The sequence below is a fragment of the Eriocheir sinensis genome, chromosome 12, assembly GCF_024679095.1.
Source record: "Eriocheir sinensis breed Jianghai 21 chromosome 12, ASM2467909v1, whole genome shotgun sequence".
Classification (NCBI taxonomy): domain Eukaryota; kingdom Metazoa; phylum Arthropoda; class Malacostraca; order Decapoda; family Varunidae; genus Eriocheir; species Eriocheir sinensis.
Genome location: NC_066520.1, coordinates 16,739,952 through 16,758,203, shown reverse-complemented (window position 1 = coordinate 16,758,203; position 18,252 = coordinate 16,739,952). Strand labels below are relative to the sequence as shown.

At 45.7% G+C, this 18,252-nt stretch overlaps 1 protein-coding gene across 3 annotated transcripts in view; it reads left to right on the top strand.

The window, feature by feature from the left end:
* LOC126997504 (transcription cofactor vestigial-like protein 3) overlaps positions 1-18,252 on the top strand; it is an 80,357-nt gene that overhangs the window by 41,807 nt on the left and 20,298 nt on the right. For all 3 annotated transcript variants that reach the window (XM_050858630.1, XM_050858628.1, XM_050858629.1), the window contains 2 exons: positions 5,820-6,176; positions 6,572-6,710. In XM_050858630.1, the coding sequence (XP_050714587.1) occupies positions 5,820-6,176; positions 6,572-6,710 (496 nt within the window). The remainder of the gene's footprint in view (positions 1-5,819; positions 6,177-6,571; positions 6,711-18,252) is intronic.

The window sequence follows — 18,252 nt, the reverse complement described above, 5'->3', positions numbered from 1 at the left end:
GTATGTTTGTCCTGAGTTCTTTATCGCATCCTGGACGCATATCGCAGAATGAGTTTTTTTTTTCTTGTCTGTGTTTTCTGTCTGTCTCGTTTTTTGAGTGGATTAATTTAGTGACTATCTGTTTATCTGTCTGTTTTCTTTTAAACAGACAAGGTTAGAAGCAATAGCTGTTTCATAATTGTCCAGTTTCTGTTAAGGTTTTTCTATTCGTCTGATCAACTCCCTTTTTACGATGTCTAAATCCCCGAGGAGCTGTTCAAAAGTTTATCTATCTATCTATCTAGCTGTCTAGGTTAAAAGCAATAGCTGTTTCACAATTGCTCAACTTCTATTGGTTTTTCACTAATCGTCTGATCAACTCCTTTTGCAATGTCTAAAGCCCTGATGAGCTGTTTAAAAATTTATCTATCTACCCAACTGTCTATTTATCAGCCTGTTTTTCCATCTACCTACATAACATTTTGCTAAGGAATTACTATTGTCGAAATCGAGGCTGAGTTATCCGGCGCACCGTAGCAGAGCAGAGCCACGCACACACACCACACACAACACGCTCGACAGCAAGACATTCCGCGGTGAAGTTCGCGGCCACGGGTAAAAAAGTTACAAAATATTCTTGCCGCGAGGGAGGCGCTGGGGGAGTACAGGGCTTCAGCGGAGGGCCGGTCTGCTGCTGGTGGGGCTGTTGGGTGCTTCCAAGGATGCTTCTGAGTGGCTGCCGCCGAACACACACACACACACACACACACACACACACACACACACATACACACACACACACACCACCAAGGCTTTCTTCTCGCCGACTTGGCTTAAAAAATCATATCCGTGTCATTATGCTACCTATTACGCCTCGTACGTGTGTGTGGTGAGGGAGAGGGAAAAGGGGGTCGTGTATGTGGGGGGGGCTATGGGAGGGTCGTGTGTGCGCGTGAGGGGGGGGGGGGGGGTATTCCTGCTATATACACCATTCCCGTTTGAATAGGGAATAAGCCCTTAACCCCCTTTAGTAAACATCACTGGTCACTCCACAAGCCAAACACGCTCCTCTCCAAGCATGTCATTCCTGGATACTGTTACATTCTCCCCTCCGGCGTGTCCCTCTTGACTGATTAATTAATGCTGGGCAGCGTTGGCGTAACTTATTAGCGAGGTTACTATGAAAAAAGAACAAAAAAGTCTTGCTGTGAATCCCTGGAGCCTCTCTTCTCGGCCTGAGGCACATTACGCACAAGTGACACATCAACAAAAAGTGTACCTGGAGAATCTAATCGCCAGGTAAACTTAAGCGATTCGATTCCTCTACAAAATCGAAACACAGGCACAAATATGAGCACAACAGTGACATGCAGTTTGGTATTGGGACATCACTTTTACCTGTGCCACTGTAACGAATACCTATAAAATACCTGTAAAAGCAAGAAGAGGAGGAGGAAAAAGTTTTGGAAAGTTTCGTTTAGTCGGCGCAACATCTGTGGTCATATGCCGGAGAGAGACAAAAGGGGAAGGAATTAGAGGAGAAGGGAACAGAAAAGAGGAGGCGCAGGAAGGGAAGGAGCAGTGGTAGTGATGGTTAAGAAGTGGGAAGAGAAAGAGTAAAATACCAGAGAGGTACAAGGAGAGGAAGGAAAAGAAAGGACAGGAAGAGGAGGACGAGGAATGAGGAAGAACAGAATACCAGAGGAAAATAAAAAGGAAGGAGGAGAAGGTGATGTTGAAGTGAGATGAGGAAGAGGAAAATACCAAAGCCGTAGTAGGAGGAAAAAAAAAAGGAGGGGAAGGGATAAATAAATATATGAATCGAGCCCGTGACAGTCGGTAGTTCAGGTGTAGCACAGGTGTGAACTCATTAGTGCCATCAGCCACAGGTAATTACCCCCGTGTGGCCGCCTCGAAGCCCCCCGCCGAGTGTAATGAGGACGCCGAGGAACGATAATTAGAGAGTTTGAGTTTTTTTAGTTAGTTGATAAATTTACTGTACGATGTTTTCCTCTCTCTCTCTCTCTCTCTCTCTCTCTCTCTCTCTCTCTCTCTCTCTCTCATAGATGCTAAATAAAGATTGCATTGTAAATAAGTTTTCAGATTACCAAATATCTAACAATTCGTGGGAAGTCAGAGCGAAGGTTCATATCGACGCTAAGATTAATTATCCCACAAAAAAAAATAAAACAAACTCACAAAACTCACAATACAGAAATTTCCCGCACAAAGGAGATTAATCACATTCACATTCACGGTGTAGAAGCCTTGGCAAACTATCACACGGCTCATAAAATTACCCATGTAAATACTAAAAACCTCTACGAAAGCGTTACCAAATGTGTGTGTGTGTGTGTGTGTGTGTGTGTGTGTAAGCCCCGAAATGTCTAGGAATATGGACCTGCATGGATAGTTTAAGCAATATGTAATTAGCGGGCTTTTTTTTTCATTACTGTTTTCTCTTTTTTACGCCCATGAACAGTCTCCTCTGCTGTAAAAAAAAGAAAAAAAAAAAAGTCCGCGAGATCTCTTCCGTTGCGACTCTTCCTCCACCGCCGCTGCTTCTTCCATTCGCCTCCCAATCACTCAATCCACGGAGCTCATTATCCCTAACTCCCTTTATCTGGACGCCCGTTTATGACGCTGTTTGAAGTAAGTTCGTCTATGTAAAACCTTCCCTTAATGACTCAGATTTTAATGATACGAGATAATGACCCCGGTGATTCGCTCTGGCTTTACTTTTTCGTTTGTTTGAGTTGTTTTTGTTACAATGAAAATTCCGGTAACATTTTTGCTCCTCTATCTTATCACGCCCATCACCATTATTTCCTCTTTTTCCTCCCTCTCTTTCGATCTTTCGCTCCCTCTTCTCTGGTATACTTCTGATCACCACCACCACCACCACCATCACCACCACCGCCACAGGGATCACGACGGAGCGCCATTCCTATCAACACCATTACCATCACCTTCCCAAACTATCACGACAGCCATCACCCATGTCACCACCTTCACCACCACCACCACCACCACCCCTCTCGTTGCCGCCCGCGTCCCTCTCCAACACCCCGCCCCGCCCCGCCCCGCCCCGCCCGAAGGCATCGCTACACCCACAACACAACCCTCGATATGGACGTCTCCGCATCGCCTCGCCCGGGCCACACACCTCACTGGCTCTCTCAGGTGTTAAGTTACGTTGTGTTAGTCCTCTCTTCCGAAATTGCCTTCGTGTGTTCCACTTATCCGAACGAGCATCTTATCTCTTTAATTAACCGGAGCTAACACACCTGTCCGCTAATTAGGCTCTAAGGTACGGGGAGGGCAGGTGAGAAGGTAAGGCTGGAAGAGGTGGTGTGGTGTGGGATCTTAGGTCTTCGGGTGAGGGTGAAAGGGTTTATGTGTGTATGTGTGTGTGTGCCATTCTCTCTCTCTCTTTCTCGAACAAGAACACACACCTCGCCTCGACCTCGGGGTTCATATGGGGGTCAAAGGTGACTCGGCTTCATGGTGTCCGATACGAGACTCACTTCTGCAGCGAGGGAACGAGTGAGTGTTAAGAGGACGATGTAAGATGCTGATATTATGGCCGACAGATTTTTCTTATCGCTGGGAGGTGGAATTTATGGGCCGCCTCACGGAGATCTGGCAGGTTGAAACACGGGGCGAGGAGGGGAGGAGGCTACTTCTGCAGAAACGATGGGGTGAGTTTTATCTAAGGGTCGGATCTGAAGCAAGGACTCGCCCGCCCGCTTGTCCGTTCGTGAGGGAAAGGATCGATATCTCCGCCATCTACGGGATGCGTCGCGCACTAAATCGAAGCACACGTTAGCCAAACACGCCGCGCTGATTGCCTCTCACCGCACGTCTCGGAATTCTCGGGGGAAAGTTGGAAAGTTTCGTTTAGTCGGCGCAACATCTGTGGTCATATGCCGGAGAGAGACAGAAGGGGAAGGGGGAAAGAAGGATAAAGGTCGGTGTTGTCAGACGCTCCCACCCCTCACATCAACTACTTCTAAGGGCCGAAAAGGAGATATGTCGGATTCTAATGAGTACTTCTTAGGTGCATGGTACAGAAGACGGGTTAAACTACCACCTGAAGGATTATAAAACTACCCCTGCATATGCTCGAAACTCCTACGAAAACCTTGCCAAATATGTGTGCTTGCCTGCTTGGACGCTGAAATGTTTAAGAGTATGGCCAAATTAAGTCCGGTATTATAAGACAATTTCGCTTCCCACTTCAACTATTTCTAAAGGTCAAAGATGGGGTCAATCGGGATCTAATGAGTGTTTCTTTATGTTCACGGTACAGAAGAAGGGTCCTACTATCACCAGAGTCATAAAACTGCTCCTGGAAATGCCCAAAAAATCGTAGGAAAGCCTTGTCAAGTAGGTGAACTTGGGCGTCAAAATGTCTAAAAATACGGTAAATGGTTACTGGTGCGCCGGGAAGATTTGGTGGAAAACGAGACAAACGGAAACTCTCACATCTTTTGCCGTGGAGGTGCGTGAAGGCGGCGGGTTTGCAAGGTTCTGCGGTAGCCATGCGGGTGAAATAAGACGAGGAAACGAGCATAATGCAAACCTGATTCATGTATACTTGCATATTTTTTTTTAGGTAAACTGAGACAAACGGTAACGCGTGTGACAAATCGAAGCGCTAAAGAAAAATCAAAAGGGAAGTTTGCAAGGTTCTACATGAGTGAGGCGAGTGAAATACGACGAGAAAACGAACATGATGCAAACCTAACATATTTACTTTAAGAGGCAAACTACAACTCGAAGCGCTGAAGGAAGGGAAGATTTTGCGAAGTTATCTGATATAGAGACGAGTAAAAAAGACGAAATTAAGGGGGGAACAGCGTGAGGAAACCTTACTCTTATTTCAACATACCAACTTTAGCAACGCAAATATCTAGATAAAAAAAAAAATGTGAAAAAGGAAACAAATTAAAGAGCACTGTTTCCGCATTTCCTTCGCCAGATATTTTTCCTTTTCCGGTGTTTTTTCTTCTCCCATGAACGTAACTTTAGCAATGCAATGTTCCCAAAAAACGGTGGTAAAAGGGAGCGAATCAAAGAGTATTGTTTTCGCATCCTCTTCGCCAGAGATTTTATTCTTTTCCATTTTATCTTCTCGCATGAACAGAGTGAGGAAACATTTACTTGTACATACTAACATTTCTTTGAACACATTTTTTTTTTTCTTTTACGTTTTCTCTTCTCACATGAGCAGAATAAGGTAACATTTACTTGTACATACTAGCATTTTTTTTTAACACGCTAACCTTTAGACTACCTTCGTGTATGCTGTCCCTCCTTCACCATCACAAGCCTCTCACATTCTCTCCTCCCTCGCTTGAAGCCATTATTGGATAGCGTCACCATGACAGCCGCCAATATTCAGTGACCGCACGTATGTACATCTCTTCCCTCTCCTGTACCGGGGGTAGGTGGGTGGGGGGTTCGTGTGTGTGTGTGTGTGTGTGTGTGTGTGTGTGTGTGTGTTTACTCCCATATGATGCAATGCTTGGCGGTTATTTTTTTCTGATAGATTGCCTTCCCGTTTTCCTTAACACAGTCCTCTGGCAATTCTTAAGAGCTCTCCTGCCTTAGGACTCACTCGCCTCCCTTTGCATCAATACAACACTTGTGCTCTCAAACACCAACCTACTTTCCCATCTACCTATCCGTGCAGTCTCACCCCTCATCCCTTCATCCTCTCACCCTCTTAAACATTCTCATGCTCCATTAACTCACTCCTCCCCAACCCAACCTAACTTGCCCTCCATCGCCGCTTTCCCAATACTTGTCCTCACCCTCCCTCTCTCTCCCCACAGAAGTACCGCCTGCAGGACGTGGGGGCCGGGGGCGCGGGCTCCTCACAGACACCAACGCCTGACCTCCAGACTCAGCAGCAGCAGCAGCAACAGCAACAGTTTGCCGCCGCTGTTGCGTCCACGAGTACGGCGTCAGCACCTTTGCCACAGACCCCAGTAGCAGGCGCGGTCTCGGCCACAGCAGCAGCACCTCCCGCTCCCGTCCCTCCCGCCGCCGTTGCTGTGTCGGCTGCTGCGGCTGCTGCTGTCACCCACGGCGGCGTGTGCTCCTCCCCCGTGGTCTCGCAGCAGCAACAGCAGCAGCAACAAACACAGCAGCAGCAAGCGGTCTCCCATGCAATCAAAACCGACGAAAAGGTGAGCTGGTGTTCCTTAAGTGAAATGAATCATCTCAGTATTTAGTACACGATGCCATTATGGACGCTTTTAGACACGCCATGACTTTATATGAAATCGCATTTGCTACTACACACGTAAATATAAACCCACCATACTACATTACAGATAGGCCTAGTTTGAGATCCGTGGAAATATCTCCTAGACTTCTAAAATCCGATCGCTTTATTCATACAACACATCATCATCTCGCCACTGAAGAAGGCTCACAATATCGCATCTCTAACCATATCCTTGCTTACTAGTCACACTTGCGCCTTTTCAATCAAAAAAGTCAGATTTCGCCTGCCTCTTCCTTCTCAGAGACGCCCAAGTCACACCCTCTGTCACCCTCGCACCTCTCCTCTACCTTCCAGGGCGAGCCGCAGCACGCCGACGCCCACTACATTTCCGCCAACTGTGTGGTGTTAACTTACTTCAGCGGCGACCTCGCGACGGCCGTGGACGAGCACTTCTCCCGGGCCCTCACGCAGTCCTTCAGCAAGACCAGCAAGGGTGAGTGACAGGCGGGGGGAACACAGGCAGGGAGGAGGGTCAGGGAGGGGAGGATCGGGGGTAGACATAAGAGGAGAGGAAACTTAAAGAGGATGGGAGGTTGGTGGCCTGAGAGAGAGAGAGAGAGAGAGAGAGAGAGAGAGAGAGAGAGAGAACACACACACACACACACACACACACACACACAGCCTCCCAGAGAGCAGACTTTCATAACATCGGATTACCTGTCCCACCTGATGCCTTCATTAGTGCACACACACACAGACACACACACACACACACACACACACACACACACTTGCCTTTTTACGTACTATGGTTCTCAACACCCCGACAACAGTTTCGAATTCCCATCCAATACACTCTGACTCTCTCTCTCTCTTGATGATGCTTGTCGTGTATTCCGAAGCTTTGTTAAGTTTACGATTTCCCTTTTTTTTTTTTTTTACGGCTTGTAGGATTTGTACGATGAAAAGACTAAAGAAGTGCAGAGCTAATGGAAAAGTGACGATGCTTCAGGAAACATCTTCGTTAAGTGTTTTCCTTGCTTATTATCTTGCTGCAATTTCTATTCGTTAACTTAGAGAATTTACGAGGCTTGCAAAGTCCAAAAAAGTATTACGATATATACTTAAAACTCAAAATAAGAAGCACATCCGTTACTTTACCATCCAATCGCCTCCCATTTCTTCCTCGCTATCTATACTGGCCGGTAATGCGCACTCCGAGCCTATAAAAGAAACAAGTTGTGGTACGAGTGCAACTAAAGCCACAGTCGACTCTGTAATACAAGTTTCCCGTCTTCTTACTTTCAACTACTCCGATTTAATAGTTCTTGTTTTCCTTAAGCAAGTCGACGTTTGGGACATGTGGTGATTTCCTGGTCCTCGCGCAGTATATAAGGAGAGAGTTGAGATTTTCTGCCTTATGAGTGCTTGTGTTTGTGTGTGATTGGGTGGGGGTAGGGATTGTGGAACTGTGATTGTGATTGTGTGTGAGGGGGGGGATTGTGAAACTGTGATTGTGTGTGGAGGAGGGATTGTGGAACTGTGTGATTGTGTGTGATTGTGTATGTATGTGGGGAGATTGTGAAACTGTAAATGTATGTGATTGTGTGGGGGGGAGGGATTGGAAACTGTGTGAGTGTGTGGGGGGATTGTTAAACTGTGTGTGTGTGTGTGTGTGTGTGTGTGTGTGTGTGTGTGTGTGTGTGTGTGTGTGTGTGTGTGTGTGTGTGTGTGTGTGTGTGTGTGTGTGTGTGTGTGTGTGTGTGAGTGTGTGTGTGTCTTTATTTGAAGTGCATGGCTCAGGAGAGGGTCATCAAATTCCTGTCAAACGTCGGAAGGATGACGAGGTTTATCTGTTCCCCGTGAAGGCTGCACACTAAGAATGATGGAGAGCAAACAGCGGACAGCACGCGAGGACAGTAACTCCCTTTTACCGATGATTTACGGTGCTTGGCGGGGTGGTCAAGGAAAAGAGTATTGCTTTCTTGGGCTTCCTACGTCAGTTTCTTTTTTTCCTTTTTCTTGATCTTTTCCTCAACCTCTTTTTTTATTTTCTACCGCCTATCTTTTTCCTCTCTCCCCACCTCCTCTCCAATTTTTCGCTTTTGTTCCCCCCTTTTATTTTTCAACCTTATAAATTCTCTTCTTCCTCATTTTTTTCCTCTCTGCCCCTCTTTTTTTTTTAATGCTTGTCTTTCTCGTCTTTCTCCGCCTCCTCATCCTCATCTTTTGTTTATTTTCTATTTCCTCATTTTCTCTTACTAACTTTCATATTTATATTCCTTTTCCGTCTCTTTTTCATATTTTCTTACTTTTCTTTCTTCCCCTCTTCTTTTCTGTAATCGCCATCTTCATTTTTTGGGGGGGTTCCCCTTTCATATCTTCTGCCTCTCTTTTTTTATCTCTATATCCGGCAATTTTTATCACGCGTCTTTTTTCCTCCTTTTCCTCCTCTTTCTATTCTTCCCATTTTCATCTCTCTCCGCCTTCTTCTCCGTCCACTTTTGTTTCTTTTCCTGTCATGTCCCTCCTTTCCTCAATGCTCCTTTTTCTCTCCTACTTTTCTGTCTGTCAATCTTTTCCACTCCCTTACTCACTCTCATCTCCATCACTTCCTTGTTTCCTTCCTTTCTTACTCTCCTCGAACTCCAGAAGCTCAATGCGACGGAGATGAGCACTGAGGCCACGCGTAGCTATAGCATATACCCCAAACTTTACCTTTACCCTCCCTCTCCCTGTCCCCTTCCTTCCCATTTTCCGCTCCATGTCCCTCCCCACGACAACCACCACAACAATCCCATCGCGTAATCCTCTGCTCGAAATGGGATTGTCGATGGAGAGGGACTTACCTGGGGAGGCAGTTTATAATCCTCTGTTGATTACGGCCACCTCACCTGAGCTTATGACCGACACGTGCGGCCTAATGAGGTGTGAGGGAGGAAAGAAGGGGAGGGAGGAGGCAGGTAGGTAGGTGCCGGAGTGGTGGGAAAGAGCAGGAATAGGTGAGGGATGAGAGCGATGGGAGGGAAGTAGGTAGAAGGGAGATTAAGTGCGAGGAAAATGAAGTCTGGATTCGGAGATGCGTAAAAGAAAAGAATGACTGAAAGGAAGAGAGATGATTGGGAGTAAAGGAAAGATGTAGTGGGAAAAAGTAAGGAGAGATGGAAGAGAAGGAAGGAGAGTCAGGGAGAGAGTGAGAGTGAGTGCGGGGAGAAAGAAGTATGGATTTGGAGAAGAGTAACGGAAAAGGATGAACGAAAGGAAAAGGGAAGAGTTAGGAAGTAGAAAGGGAAAAACTAGTATGGGAAGAGAATGAATGTAAACGAATTGAGGATGAATGAGAACTACAAGAAAAGAGGAGAGGAAGAAGAAGAAGAAATGATGGAAGGCAAGGGAGATAAAAGATAAGATGAGAGAAAAAAAAAAGAGTAGAATCTTTAACTAGAGCAAAATTTATTCAAGAATTCTCTAGCACTCTCTCTACCTCTCTATCTCAATCTCTCTGATGCCATGCGATAAAAAACATGAAAGCTAGACCAATATCAAGGTTCATTATCTTTTAAATCTTCCCTCCCTTCCCTTTACTCTCCTTCCACTCCCTCCCTTACCCTACTCTCTCCCTCTTTCTCCTTCCCTTTCCTTCCTCCCTCCAGCACCCTCCTTCTTCCCTCTCACCCCCTACTTACACCTCCCTCTTACCATACTCACACTCCCTTTTTTCCCCTTCTCCTCCCTTCCCCCAGAACCCTCCTTCTCCCTTACCCTACACACGTTTCCTTCTTTCCCCTTCCCCTCCCTTACCCTAACACCCATATCCACCCTCCCTCTTACCCTACACTCGCCTCGCTCTTTTCCCTCCTCTACCCTTCCAGCACCCTCCCCCTCACTCCATTTTTCCCCTCCTCCTCCTCTTCTCCCTTCCTCCGCAGCCCCTCCTCCCCCGTCCCAAGGCTTCCAGGACCACCGTTGAGTCGCGTCGCGGCGGCCGAACATTAACATAAAATAAGACATTGTTTAGGAGGCTGCGACACGACCACCACCACCATAAAAGAGCCTTAGCACCGCCTCTACCTCCGCCTCGACCTCCGCTTCTATCTCCGCCTATACCCTCCCCTCGATCTCCGCCTCTATCTTCATCTCTACCTCCGCCTCTATCTCTGTCTCCACCTTCGCTTCAGTTCTTTCCTTACCACTTTTTTCTGCTAGTCTCCTATGTTCATTTAGGTTTGTCGTTCCTTCTTTCCTTTGCTTTCTAACATTTTACCTTATTTATCCTTTTCTCTCTCATCTTCCCATTCTTCCGCCGTCAGTTCCTTTAGTCCTTTTCTTGCCATCTTTTCTCGCTGTGTTCCTCTTCTATGTTCTCTTTGGTTACTTTCTCGTTTTTCTAACTCTACTTTTCTCATCCTTTTTTTTTGCCTCTCACCCTTACTACCTTCCTTTTCTCTCAGTAATCATCCCATTTCTACCTCCGTCAGTTCCTTTAGCCCTTTTCTTGTCATCTTTTCCCGCTGTGTTTCTCTTATGTGTTCTCTTCGATTAGTTTCTCCTTCTTCCCTTCGCTTTCTAACTCTACTTTTCTCATCCTTTTTTGCCTCTCACCCTTACTACCTTCCTTTTCTCTGTCATCAATCATCATTCCATTTTCGTCAGTTCCTTTGCCTTTTTTTCTCTTTTTTTTTTTTGTTTTTTTCTCTTGTTCTCTTTCTTTTAGTTTCTCCTTCTTCCCTTCGCTTTCTAACTATTTTTTTCATCCTTTTTTGCCTCTCACCCTTACCAGTCTCTTCAGTCTTTTCTCCTCCCTTTCCTTTCATCAGCACAATCATATTCTCTTTTCATATACTTTCATCTTTTATTTTCTTCCTCCTTGTTCCTCATTCGCTAATCCTCCTCCTTCTCCTTCTCATCATCAATCACCCAACACCATTCCCCTCCCATTGACTTCTGACATCCTCCAGCCGTCACCTTCCTTCCGAGTTTCCTTCCCTCACTCCCCGCCTTATCGCCTCCCTGCCTCCCTCCCTCCCTCCCCTTGTCTCGTTTCTCCCTCCTCCCTTCCTCCCTTCGTTCGTCCTCGCCGCGGGCTCTTTGGTTGGTGGTTGGGTGAGGCGCTAAGCTACTCTTCTTGTTCTTCCTTGAACGTCGACTTGAAATGATGCCCTGAACTTTTTGCCTTCTCGTGCGGCAGAGCATAACTTGACTCCACACTGATAAGCTGTGATGTTCTAGCTGTTCTTGTTCTTGATGTTGTTGTTCTTGATGTTATTGTTTTCGATGCCTTGTGATGTTAAGGTTTCGTGGTGGGCCGAGGCACTAGGTTACTGTTTGTTCTTTTTTAAGCGTCGACTTGAAATGATGTCCCGAACTGTTTGCCTTCTCATGAGGTAAAGCATAACTTGACTCCGTATTTATAAACTTTGTGATGTTCGTGTACATGCCAACAAAAAACCGGAAAACAGGGATACTGAAAAAACAATACATATGCTGGGGAGGAAAGTCCATAATTAATGAAGCAGAAGATTTGTGGGAAAGAGTAAGGAGAGGTAAAGGAGATGGATGCCAGGGAGAGAGAAATGGGAGAAGGAGCGCGAAGAAAAAGAGTGTTTAAAGAAGAGTAACAGAAGAATGAATGAAGAAAGAGAAGAGGTAGAAGGAGGAAAGAAGGAGTGATAAAAACGAAAAGGAAGAGGGGGAAAAGGTTTTAAGTCAGTCTCTTCTGGCCATTCTCTGTTATCACCTTTTATAGGAACATTGCTTAGCGGGATTTCTTTGCTTTACTTATTTTCTTTGTGTCTGCCTTTGAGTTGCTTCCGTAAGTGTAAAATAATAAAAACGTAAGCAACCAAGAGATTAAAAAACAAAAACTGGAAAGGAAAAAGAAACAGAGAAAATAAAGTAAAAAGAAGAAAAAGAAGAAAGAGAATGAAGAAAATAGACAAAGAGAAAGAAGGAAAAAAAGAAAGAACATAAAGAGCTCATGCTACAGAGGAACACGTGTGAAGGAAAGCTACGGGAGTTACGAGAGGGTTCTTGTCCTTTGCAAACCTGACTATAAAATGTTGGGTGGGAGGATAAGAGAAGGGAGTCCTGTGTGTAAATTTGTAAGCTCTTCCTCCGGTGAAGTTTGATAGAAGGCGTGATGATAATATCCGGAACTTTCAAACAGATAGATTGATAGATAGATAGATAGATAAATTGATATAGATATAGATAGACAGGTACACAGAGATATAGATAGATATTTGTTTTCTGGCGATCCATTAAAAAAATATTCTTGTACTTTCACTTGAATTATTTCTCTTATCTCTTTATCTCTTTTCCTTCAATCCTAGTTTTCTTTTTTTTTTCTCTCTGCTACTCTTTATTTTCTTTATTTTCTTGGTTCGCTTTTTCTTTTCCTCATTTCTATCTCCCTTTCTTTTCTCTTTTTTTTTCTCTTTCTTTTCCTCTATCTCCATTTCTCTCCCCCTAACCCCCCTCTCTTCCCTCCCCCTCCTCCCTCCCTACGTCCCCTTACCTTCTGTTCACGAGCGAGATTTACCTTTCCATAAACCCTCGGAAGCGCGGCCATAAATGCTCTCTTTCCAAATTATAAGGTAGTAAACCCGACCTTACTAAACCCCCCGACCCCCACACCCACCCCCCGCCGAGCTGCTGTTTATGCCGGGGCCGACTGTCACTTGTTCCGTTTGTTGTCGCGTTTATAGGAGCGTCCTGGAGTCTATAGTTGTGGGAGGACGAGGAGGAGGAGAAGGAAGAGGTGGTGGTGGTGGTGGAGGAGGAGGGAGAGGAAAAGGGAGTGTATAGGGTACGTAAGGGAATAGGAGAGAAAAGAAAAGAACAGAATAAAGAAAAGAAAATCAGAAGAGAAGAGAGGAGGAGCACGGATGGCATTTGAGTGGAGGGAGGAACAGAAGTAGGATGCATAGAGGGCTAAAGAGGAGAGAACGAAGAAATAGAGGAAGATGAAATGGGTAGGAAAAAAAAAGGAAATGAAGAAGGAGCAACACAAATGACAAAGAAGAGGAAAGAGGAGTAGGAAGAGAAGGTTACGTTGATAGCTAAAGAAAGGAGAAAGAAGATACACAGAGAAAATTAGAAGACAAGGGGAAGAAAAAACAACACGGACGTCAAAGGAGAGGAGAGAGGAGGGAAGCGAGGAAGAGAATAGGGAAGAGGAGGAGGAGGAGAAGGAGGTTACGTAGATAGCTGAAGAGAGGAGAAAGAGGAAACGGAAGAGGAAAGATGGGAACATTAATAAAAGAGAAGAGGAAGAAGAAGAAGCAATGATGGAAGGCAAGGGAGATGAAAGAGAAGTAAGAGGAGGTTACGTAGATGGGTGAACAGAAGAGAAAGAAGGAAGAAGGAAAATGAAAACAATAAAAAAGAGACGAGAAATAACAAGAAGCAAGGGTAGCAGATGATGAGGCAAGATGGGGCAAAACTTAACGAGCGCAAGAATCTACGACTTGGTGTTTGGACTCATATTCTAAAGCCTGAGAAATTAATTGCATGGGCGCGACGTTGTGGGTGCTTGGGCTGACGTTTACGAGTGGGCAAGGACGAGTGTTATAGGTGTGTATACGAGGGCGACTCCGTGATAAGAAACGACGAGCATTGAACGAGTTAATAGGAAGAATAGAAGATGTGGAGGATAATGTGGAAGAGAATGAGATGAGGGTACCTTACTACTACTACTGTTACTACTACTATTACCATACGCAGTGATTAGAAACAGAGAAGTGAACGATAAAATGCTTAGACGAATAGAAAATGTAGGAGAAAATTGAGAAGAGGATGAGATGAGGGTTACTTACTACTGCTCCCAGCTCTTATTTCTCTTCAGGGATCTGTGTAACCTTCTTCTCCTCCTCCTCCTCCTCCTTTTTCCATTCCATCATTGCTTCTCCTTCCTATCTATCTTCTACTACTACTACTACTACTACTACTACTACTACTACTACTGCGAGGGAGGGTCATCGTGTACAACAACAACCAAAACAAACTTGAATACTCAAACAACTGAACTACTAACTATGACCAAGATGATTTCGGCGTGACGCGGAACTAATTAACAAGAACAACAAACAAAAATCTCCCCTTAATAAATAATAATCAGCAGCAAACCGGCGCTGTAAAATATTTCCTTCGTTTTAACGGCATTAATCGGCCAATCGTACAGTCATTACCTTTATATATAAGTCTCCCGCGCCCCGCCACGCCGCATAGCACTCTCCGCCCCGACCCTCCCGAAGGCCGAGGCTCCCTTACGTCCCCGGCAGGTTATCGCCCTTCGTGACGCCGCCTCATTAGCTCGACGGGGGAGCGTGTAAGCTGTCTACCCTTATTAGCCCTCGGCCTATCACGGGGCTGGAGGTTCGTAGGGGCCAGAACGCTAAACAATCGCCCCGGAACATCGACCGTGCGGGGTAGATCCTATCGTGGGTGGCCGGCAAGGTTGAGTGACCGGCGGTACTTCCTATATTATTCGTCCTTAAATAAACGTTAATTAGCTCCATTTATCCAGTCCGGCCCATCTAATTATGCTAAATGAACACGGTGTAACTCACTCCCCAATTAGGCTGTCGGCGGCGTCTCGCAGGTGTGAGGAAACAATGAGCCCGCCAGGTGAAGACACTCGGGCAGGTGAAGGGACATGCTCACGCCCGCCCCGCATCCGGTGGTGTGAGGCGCTGCGACATTCATTCATTAAGGGGGTCGTACCATAATCATCAGTGGTGGTAGTCGTAATAGTAGTAGTAAAAGTTGTAGTAGTAGTAGTAGCGGGTGCTTTTTCTACGGCAAAGGAAGCAACACAAGGGCAGAACTATAAAAAAAAAAGCCCACTAGCAACGTTCCCATATAAGACAGTAGAGAGGAGTGGCCAAAAGAGAGGTCAGTTTCGGATGGAGATTTCGGATATGTGATATACTTCCAATTTCAGATGTAGTTCAGAGAGGAAAATAATGTGTCTAGGGCTCGACCAAACAAATAAAAGAAGAAGGTTGTAAAAATGGCTGAAGAGGAAAGAAAGAAGAAACAGAGGAAGGTAGATGACAAGGGTAGGAAAAGGGGAGAGTGAGGAAGAGAAGCAACTGATGGAAATAGAGGAGAAGATGGAGGAGGAGGAGAAGGAGGAAGGGGTTGCGAAGATGGCTGAAAAGGAGAGAAAGAAGAAACAGATGAAGGTAGATGACAAGGGTAGAAAAAGAGGAGAGTGAGGAGGAGAAGCAATGATGGAATGGACAGAGATAGAGAAGGAGGAGGAGGAGGAAGAGGAAGAGGAGGAGGAAGATGGGGTTACGTAGATGGCTGAGGAGAGGAGAAAGAAGAAATTGAAAAAGGACGATGAGAGAAAGGAGAATTTGTCTGCGTTAGATAAAGATGCTGAACAACTATCTAACACTCAGCGACATTCACCTCAGACAGATCAGGACGGAAAGTCTTCGTTGGGGGCGGCTTCAAGGCAAGACACGTGGCGCCTCGGTATTATCCCGTTGTTTATTATGCAAATGAGCTTAATTAGTGTGCTCAGGTGGTCGCAGGTAGGAGGGAAGGCGTCTGTATTGAGCTGATTATAATCCCTCAGCGCCTCGCCTTCTCAACTCGTTTCTCATCGTGTGTGCGTATGTCTGTGTGTGTGGAGGGGTGGGGTGGGTCGTGGTGTGTGTGTTGGGGGGTCCGTGAGGTGGTGAGGGGGTCCGTAGGGGGTGTGGGGGGTCTATGTGTGTGTTAACGTGAGCCTTTGAGACGAGAGGCAGGGGGACACATGACTAGATTTCTCAATATGTTTCTTTTTCCGATTGTCCGAATGTTATTTTTATCTGCTCGTCAGTCTTTGGGTGACCTGGGCGGCTGGGAGATTACCTGAGGGTCCGGTGGGCGTGGGAGGGAGAGACGGGAGGGGAGAAGGGATGGCAGGAGGGAGGAGAGGAGAGGGAGAGAGGCTGGGAAGACAATGAGGAAGGTAGATGAGCTGGGATAGGAAGGGAGATGGGAATAGAGAGGGAGAAAGTATGTACACGAAACACAGGAGAGTATTTCACCTTAGCGTCTTGGAGAAATAAAGAAAACAAAAGACAAAACGAATGCAAAGGGAAAAGAAAACTGTGAAAGAAAAAAATATATAAATGCAAGAAATACAAAGAAGAGGAGGGAGATGACAGGGACGAAGAGAAGGAGGAGGAGGAGATTATGTGAACCAAATAAAGATATCAAAGGAAGAAAAAGAAGTGAAAGGAGAGGAAAGACAGAGATGAGGTAATGAAGAGACGTGAGCTACCAAAATAGGCGTGCGTAAAGGGAGTGAGGAAAGAACGCAGTGGGTGACGAAACGCTGAAGAAGTAGTAGCAGTAGTAGTAGTAGTAGTAGTAGTAGTAGTAGGGAAGGGAGGGAAAGGAAAGGGGACGGGAAGGAAAGGAAAGGAAAGGAAAGGAAAGGAAAGGAAAGGAAAGGAAAGGAAAGGAAAGGAAAGGAAAGGAAAGAAGAGGAAAAGGACGACGAAGCGGAAAAAAGAGGAGGAAGAGGAAGAGGAGGAGAGGCCAAGGCGGGGTCAGAGATCGAAGTGAGGTCAGGTCAGCCGCTGCAGGAGGCCACGACACCCACAATACCTGCTAGTTGGCACCCCCCGGCGGAACGGAGAGGTATTGAGACGTACGAAGTGGAGGAGGAGAGGGAGAGAGGGAGAGGGTGGAGCAGCAAGCGGTAACGAAGGGGAAGAGAGGAGGAAACCAAAACCGCAGAGGAAATAGATGTAATAATATTAGTAATAGTAATAGTAATAGTAATAGTAATAAATAGTAATATATGTGAAGAAGAAACTGAAACTCACTGGAAAGAAGACAGAAAGAGAGGAAGCAAATTTTAGAGAAGTTGCAAAGAAAAGGAAACTAGGAAGAAAGGAAAGGAAATCGAGAGAAGAATGTGAGGAAGAAATTGAAACTCACTGGAAAGAAGACAAAAAGAGAGGAAGCATATTTTAGAGAAGTTGCAAAGAAAAGAAAACTTGGAAGAAAGGAAGGGAAATCGAGAGAAGCTGAAGACGATAGAAGGGAAAAGGAAGAAAAAAGAAAGAATGAGAAAACACAAAGGAGAGAACGGAAAGAAAATCGAAAGAAACTTAAAACCGATGGAAGTGAAAAAAAGAGAAAAGAATACCAAGAGAGGGACATAAGGGAAACATGAAAGGGAAATACGGTAAACAAAAATGTGTAAAAAAAAGACAAAAACTAACAAATAAATATATAAATATATAAACAAAAACACTTAAGATATTCTCCATCCAGCCTTTGTTTCATCCATTCCATTCTTTTCTTTTTTTCATCCTCTCTCCTCCTCCTCTTCATCCGTCTCCTCTTACTCTATCTCTCCCTCAGCTTTATCCCTCATTCTCTTTCTCCTTCCCTCTCATCCCATTCTTCATCCAATCCTTCCTTCTCTTTCTTTCAGCCTTTCTCCTCTTCCTCCTCCTCTATCTCTCTCTTTGCTTTATCCCCTTTCCTTTCTCTCTCCTTCCCTCTCATCTCTTACTTCATCCATTCCTTCATTCTCTTTCTTTCAGTCTTTCTCCTCCTCTTGCTCCTCTCATTCCGCCTCTCTCTCCGCTTAACCTCCCCTCCTTCTCTCCCTTCTCTCTCCTCTCCCTTCCTCCCGCTCGGCCATTGTCTCTTATGAAATGCAAATGAAGATGATTTTCCGCTTATTTCAGTCACTGTCCCTTTGTCGGCTGCGTGAACCAGACCTCCAGTGACGGGTTAACTTTTTTTCTACTCTCCTTCATCCCTCTCCTCTCCTAGTCCTCCCTCCCTGCCCTCCCTCTCTTCTACTAGTCTCTCTCTCTTCCCTCTCTCTTTCCCTCCTCCTCCTCCTCTTCCTCTCATTCCTCTTCCTCCTCTCAGCGTCGATATTGAACGTCAGATCGCAAGGGCAGATTATCGACTCGTGTTTACGCTCCCGGCCGCGTCCGACACTTCGCCAGACCCGTCCTTCGACCGCCCCGCCCCGCCTCGCCGCTACAGCCCGGGCCATTATTATT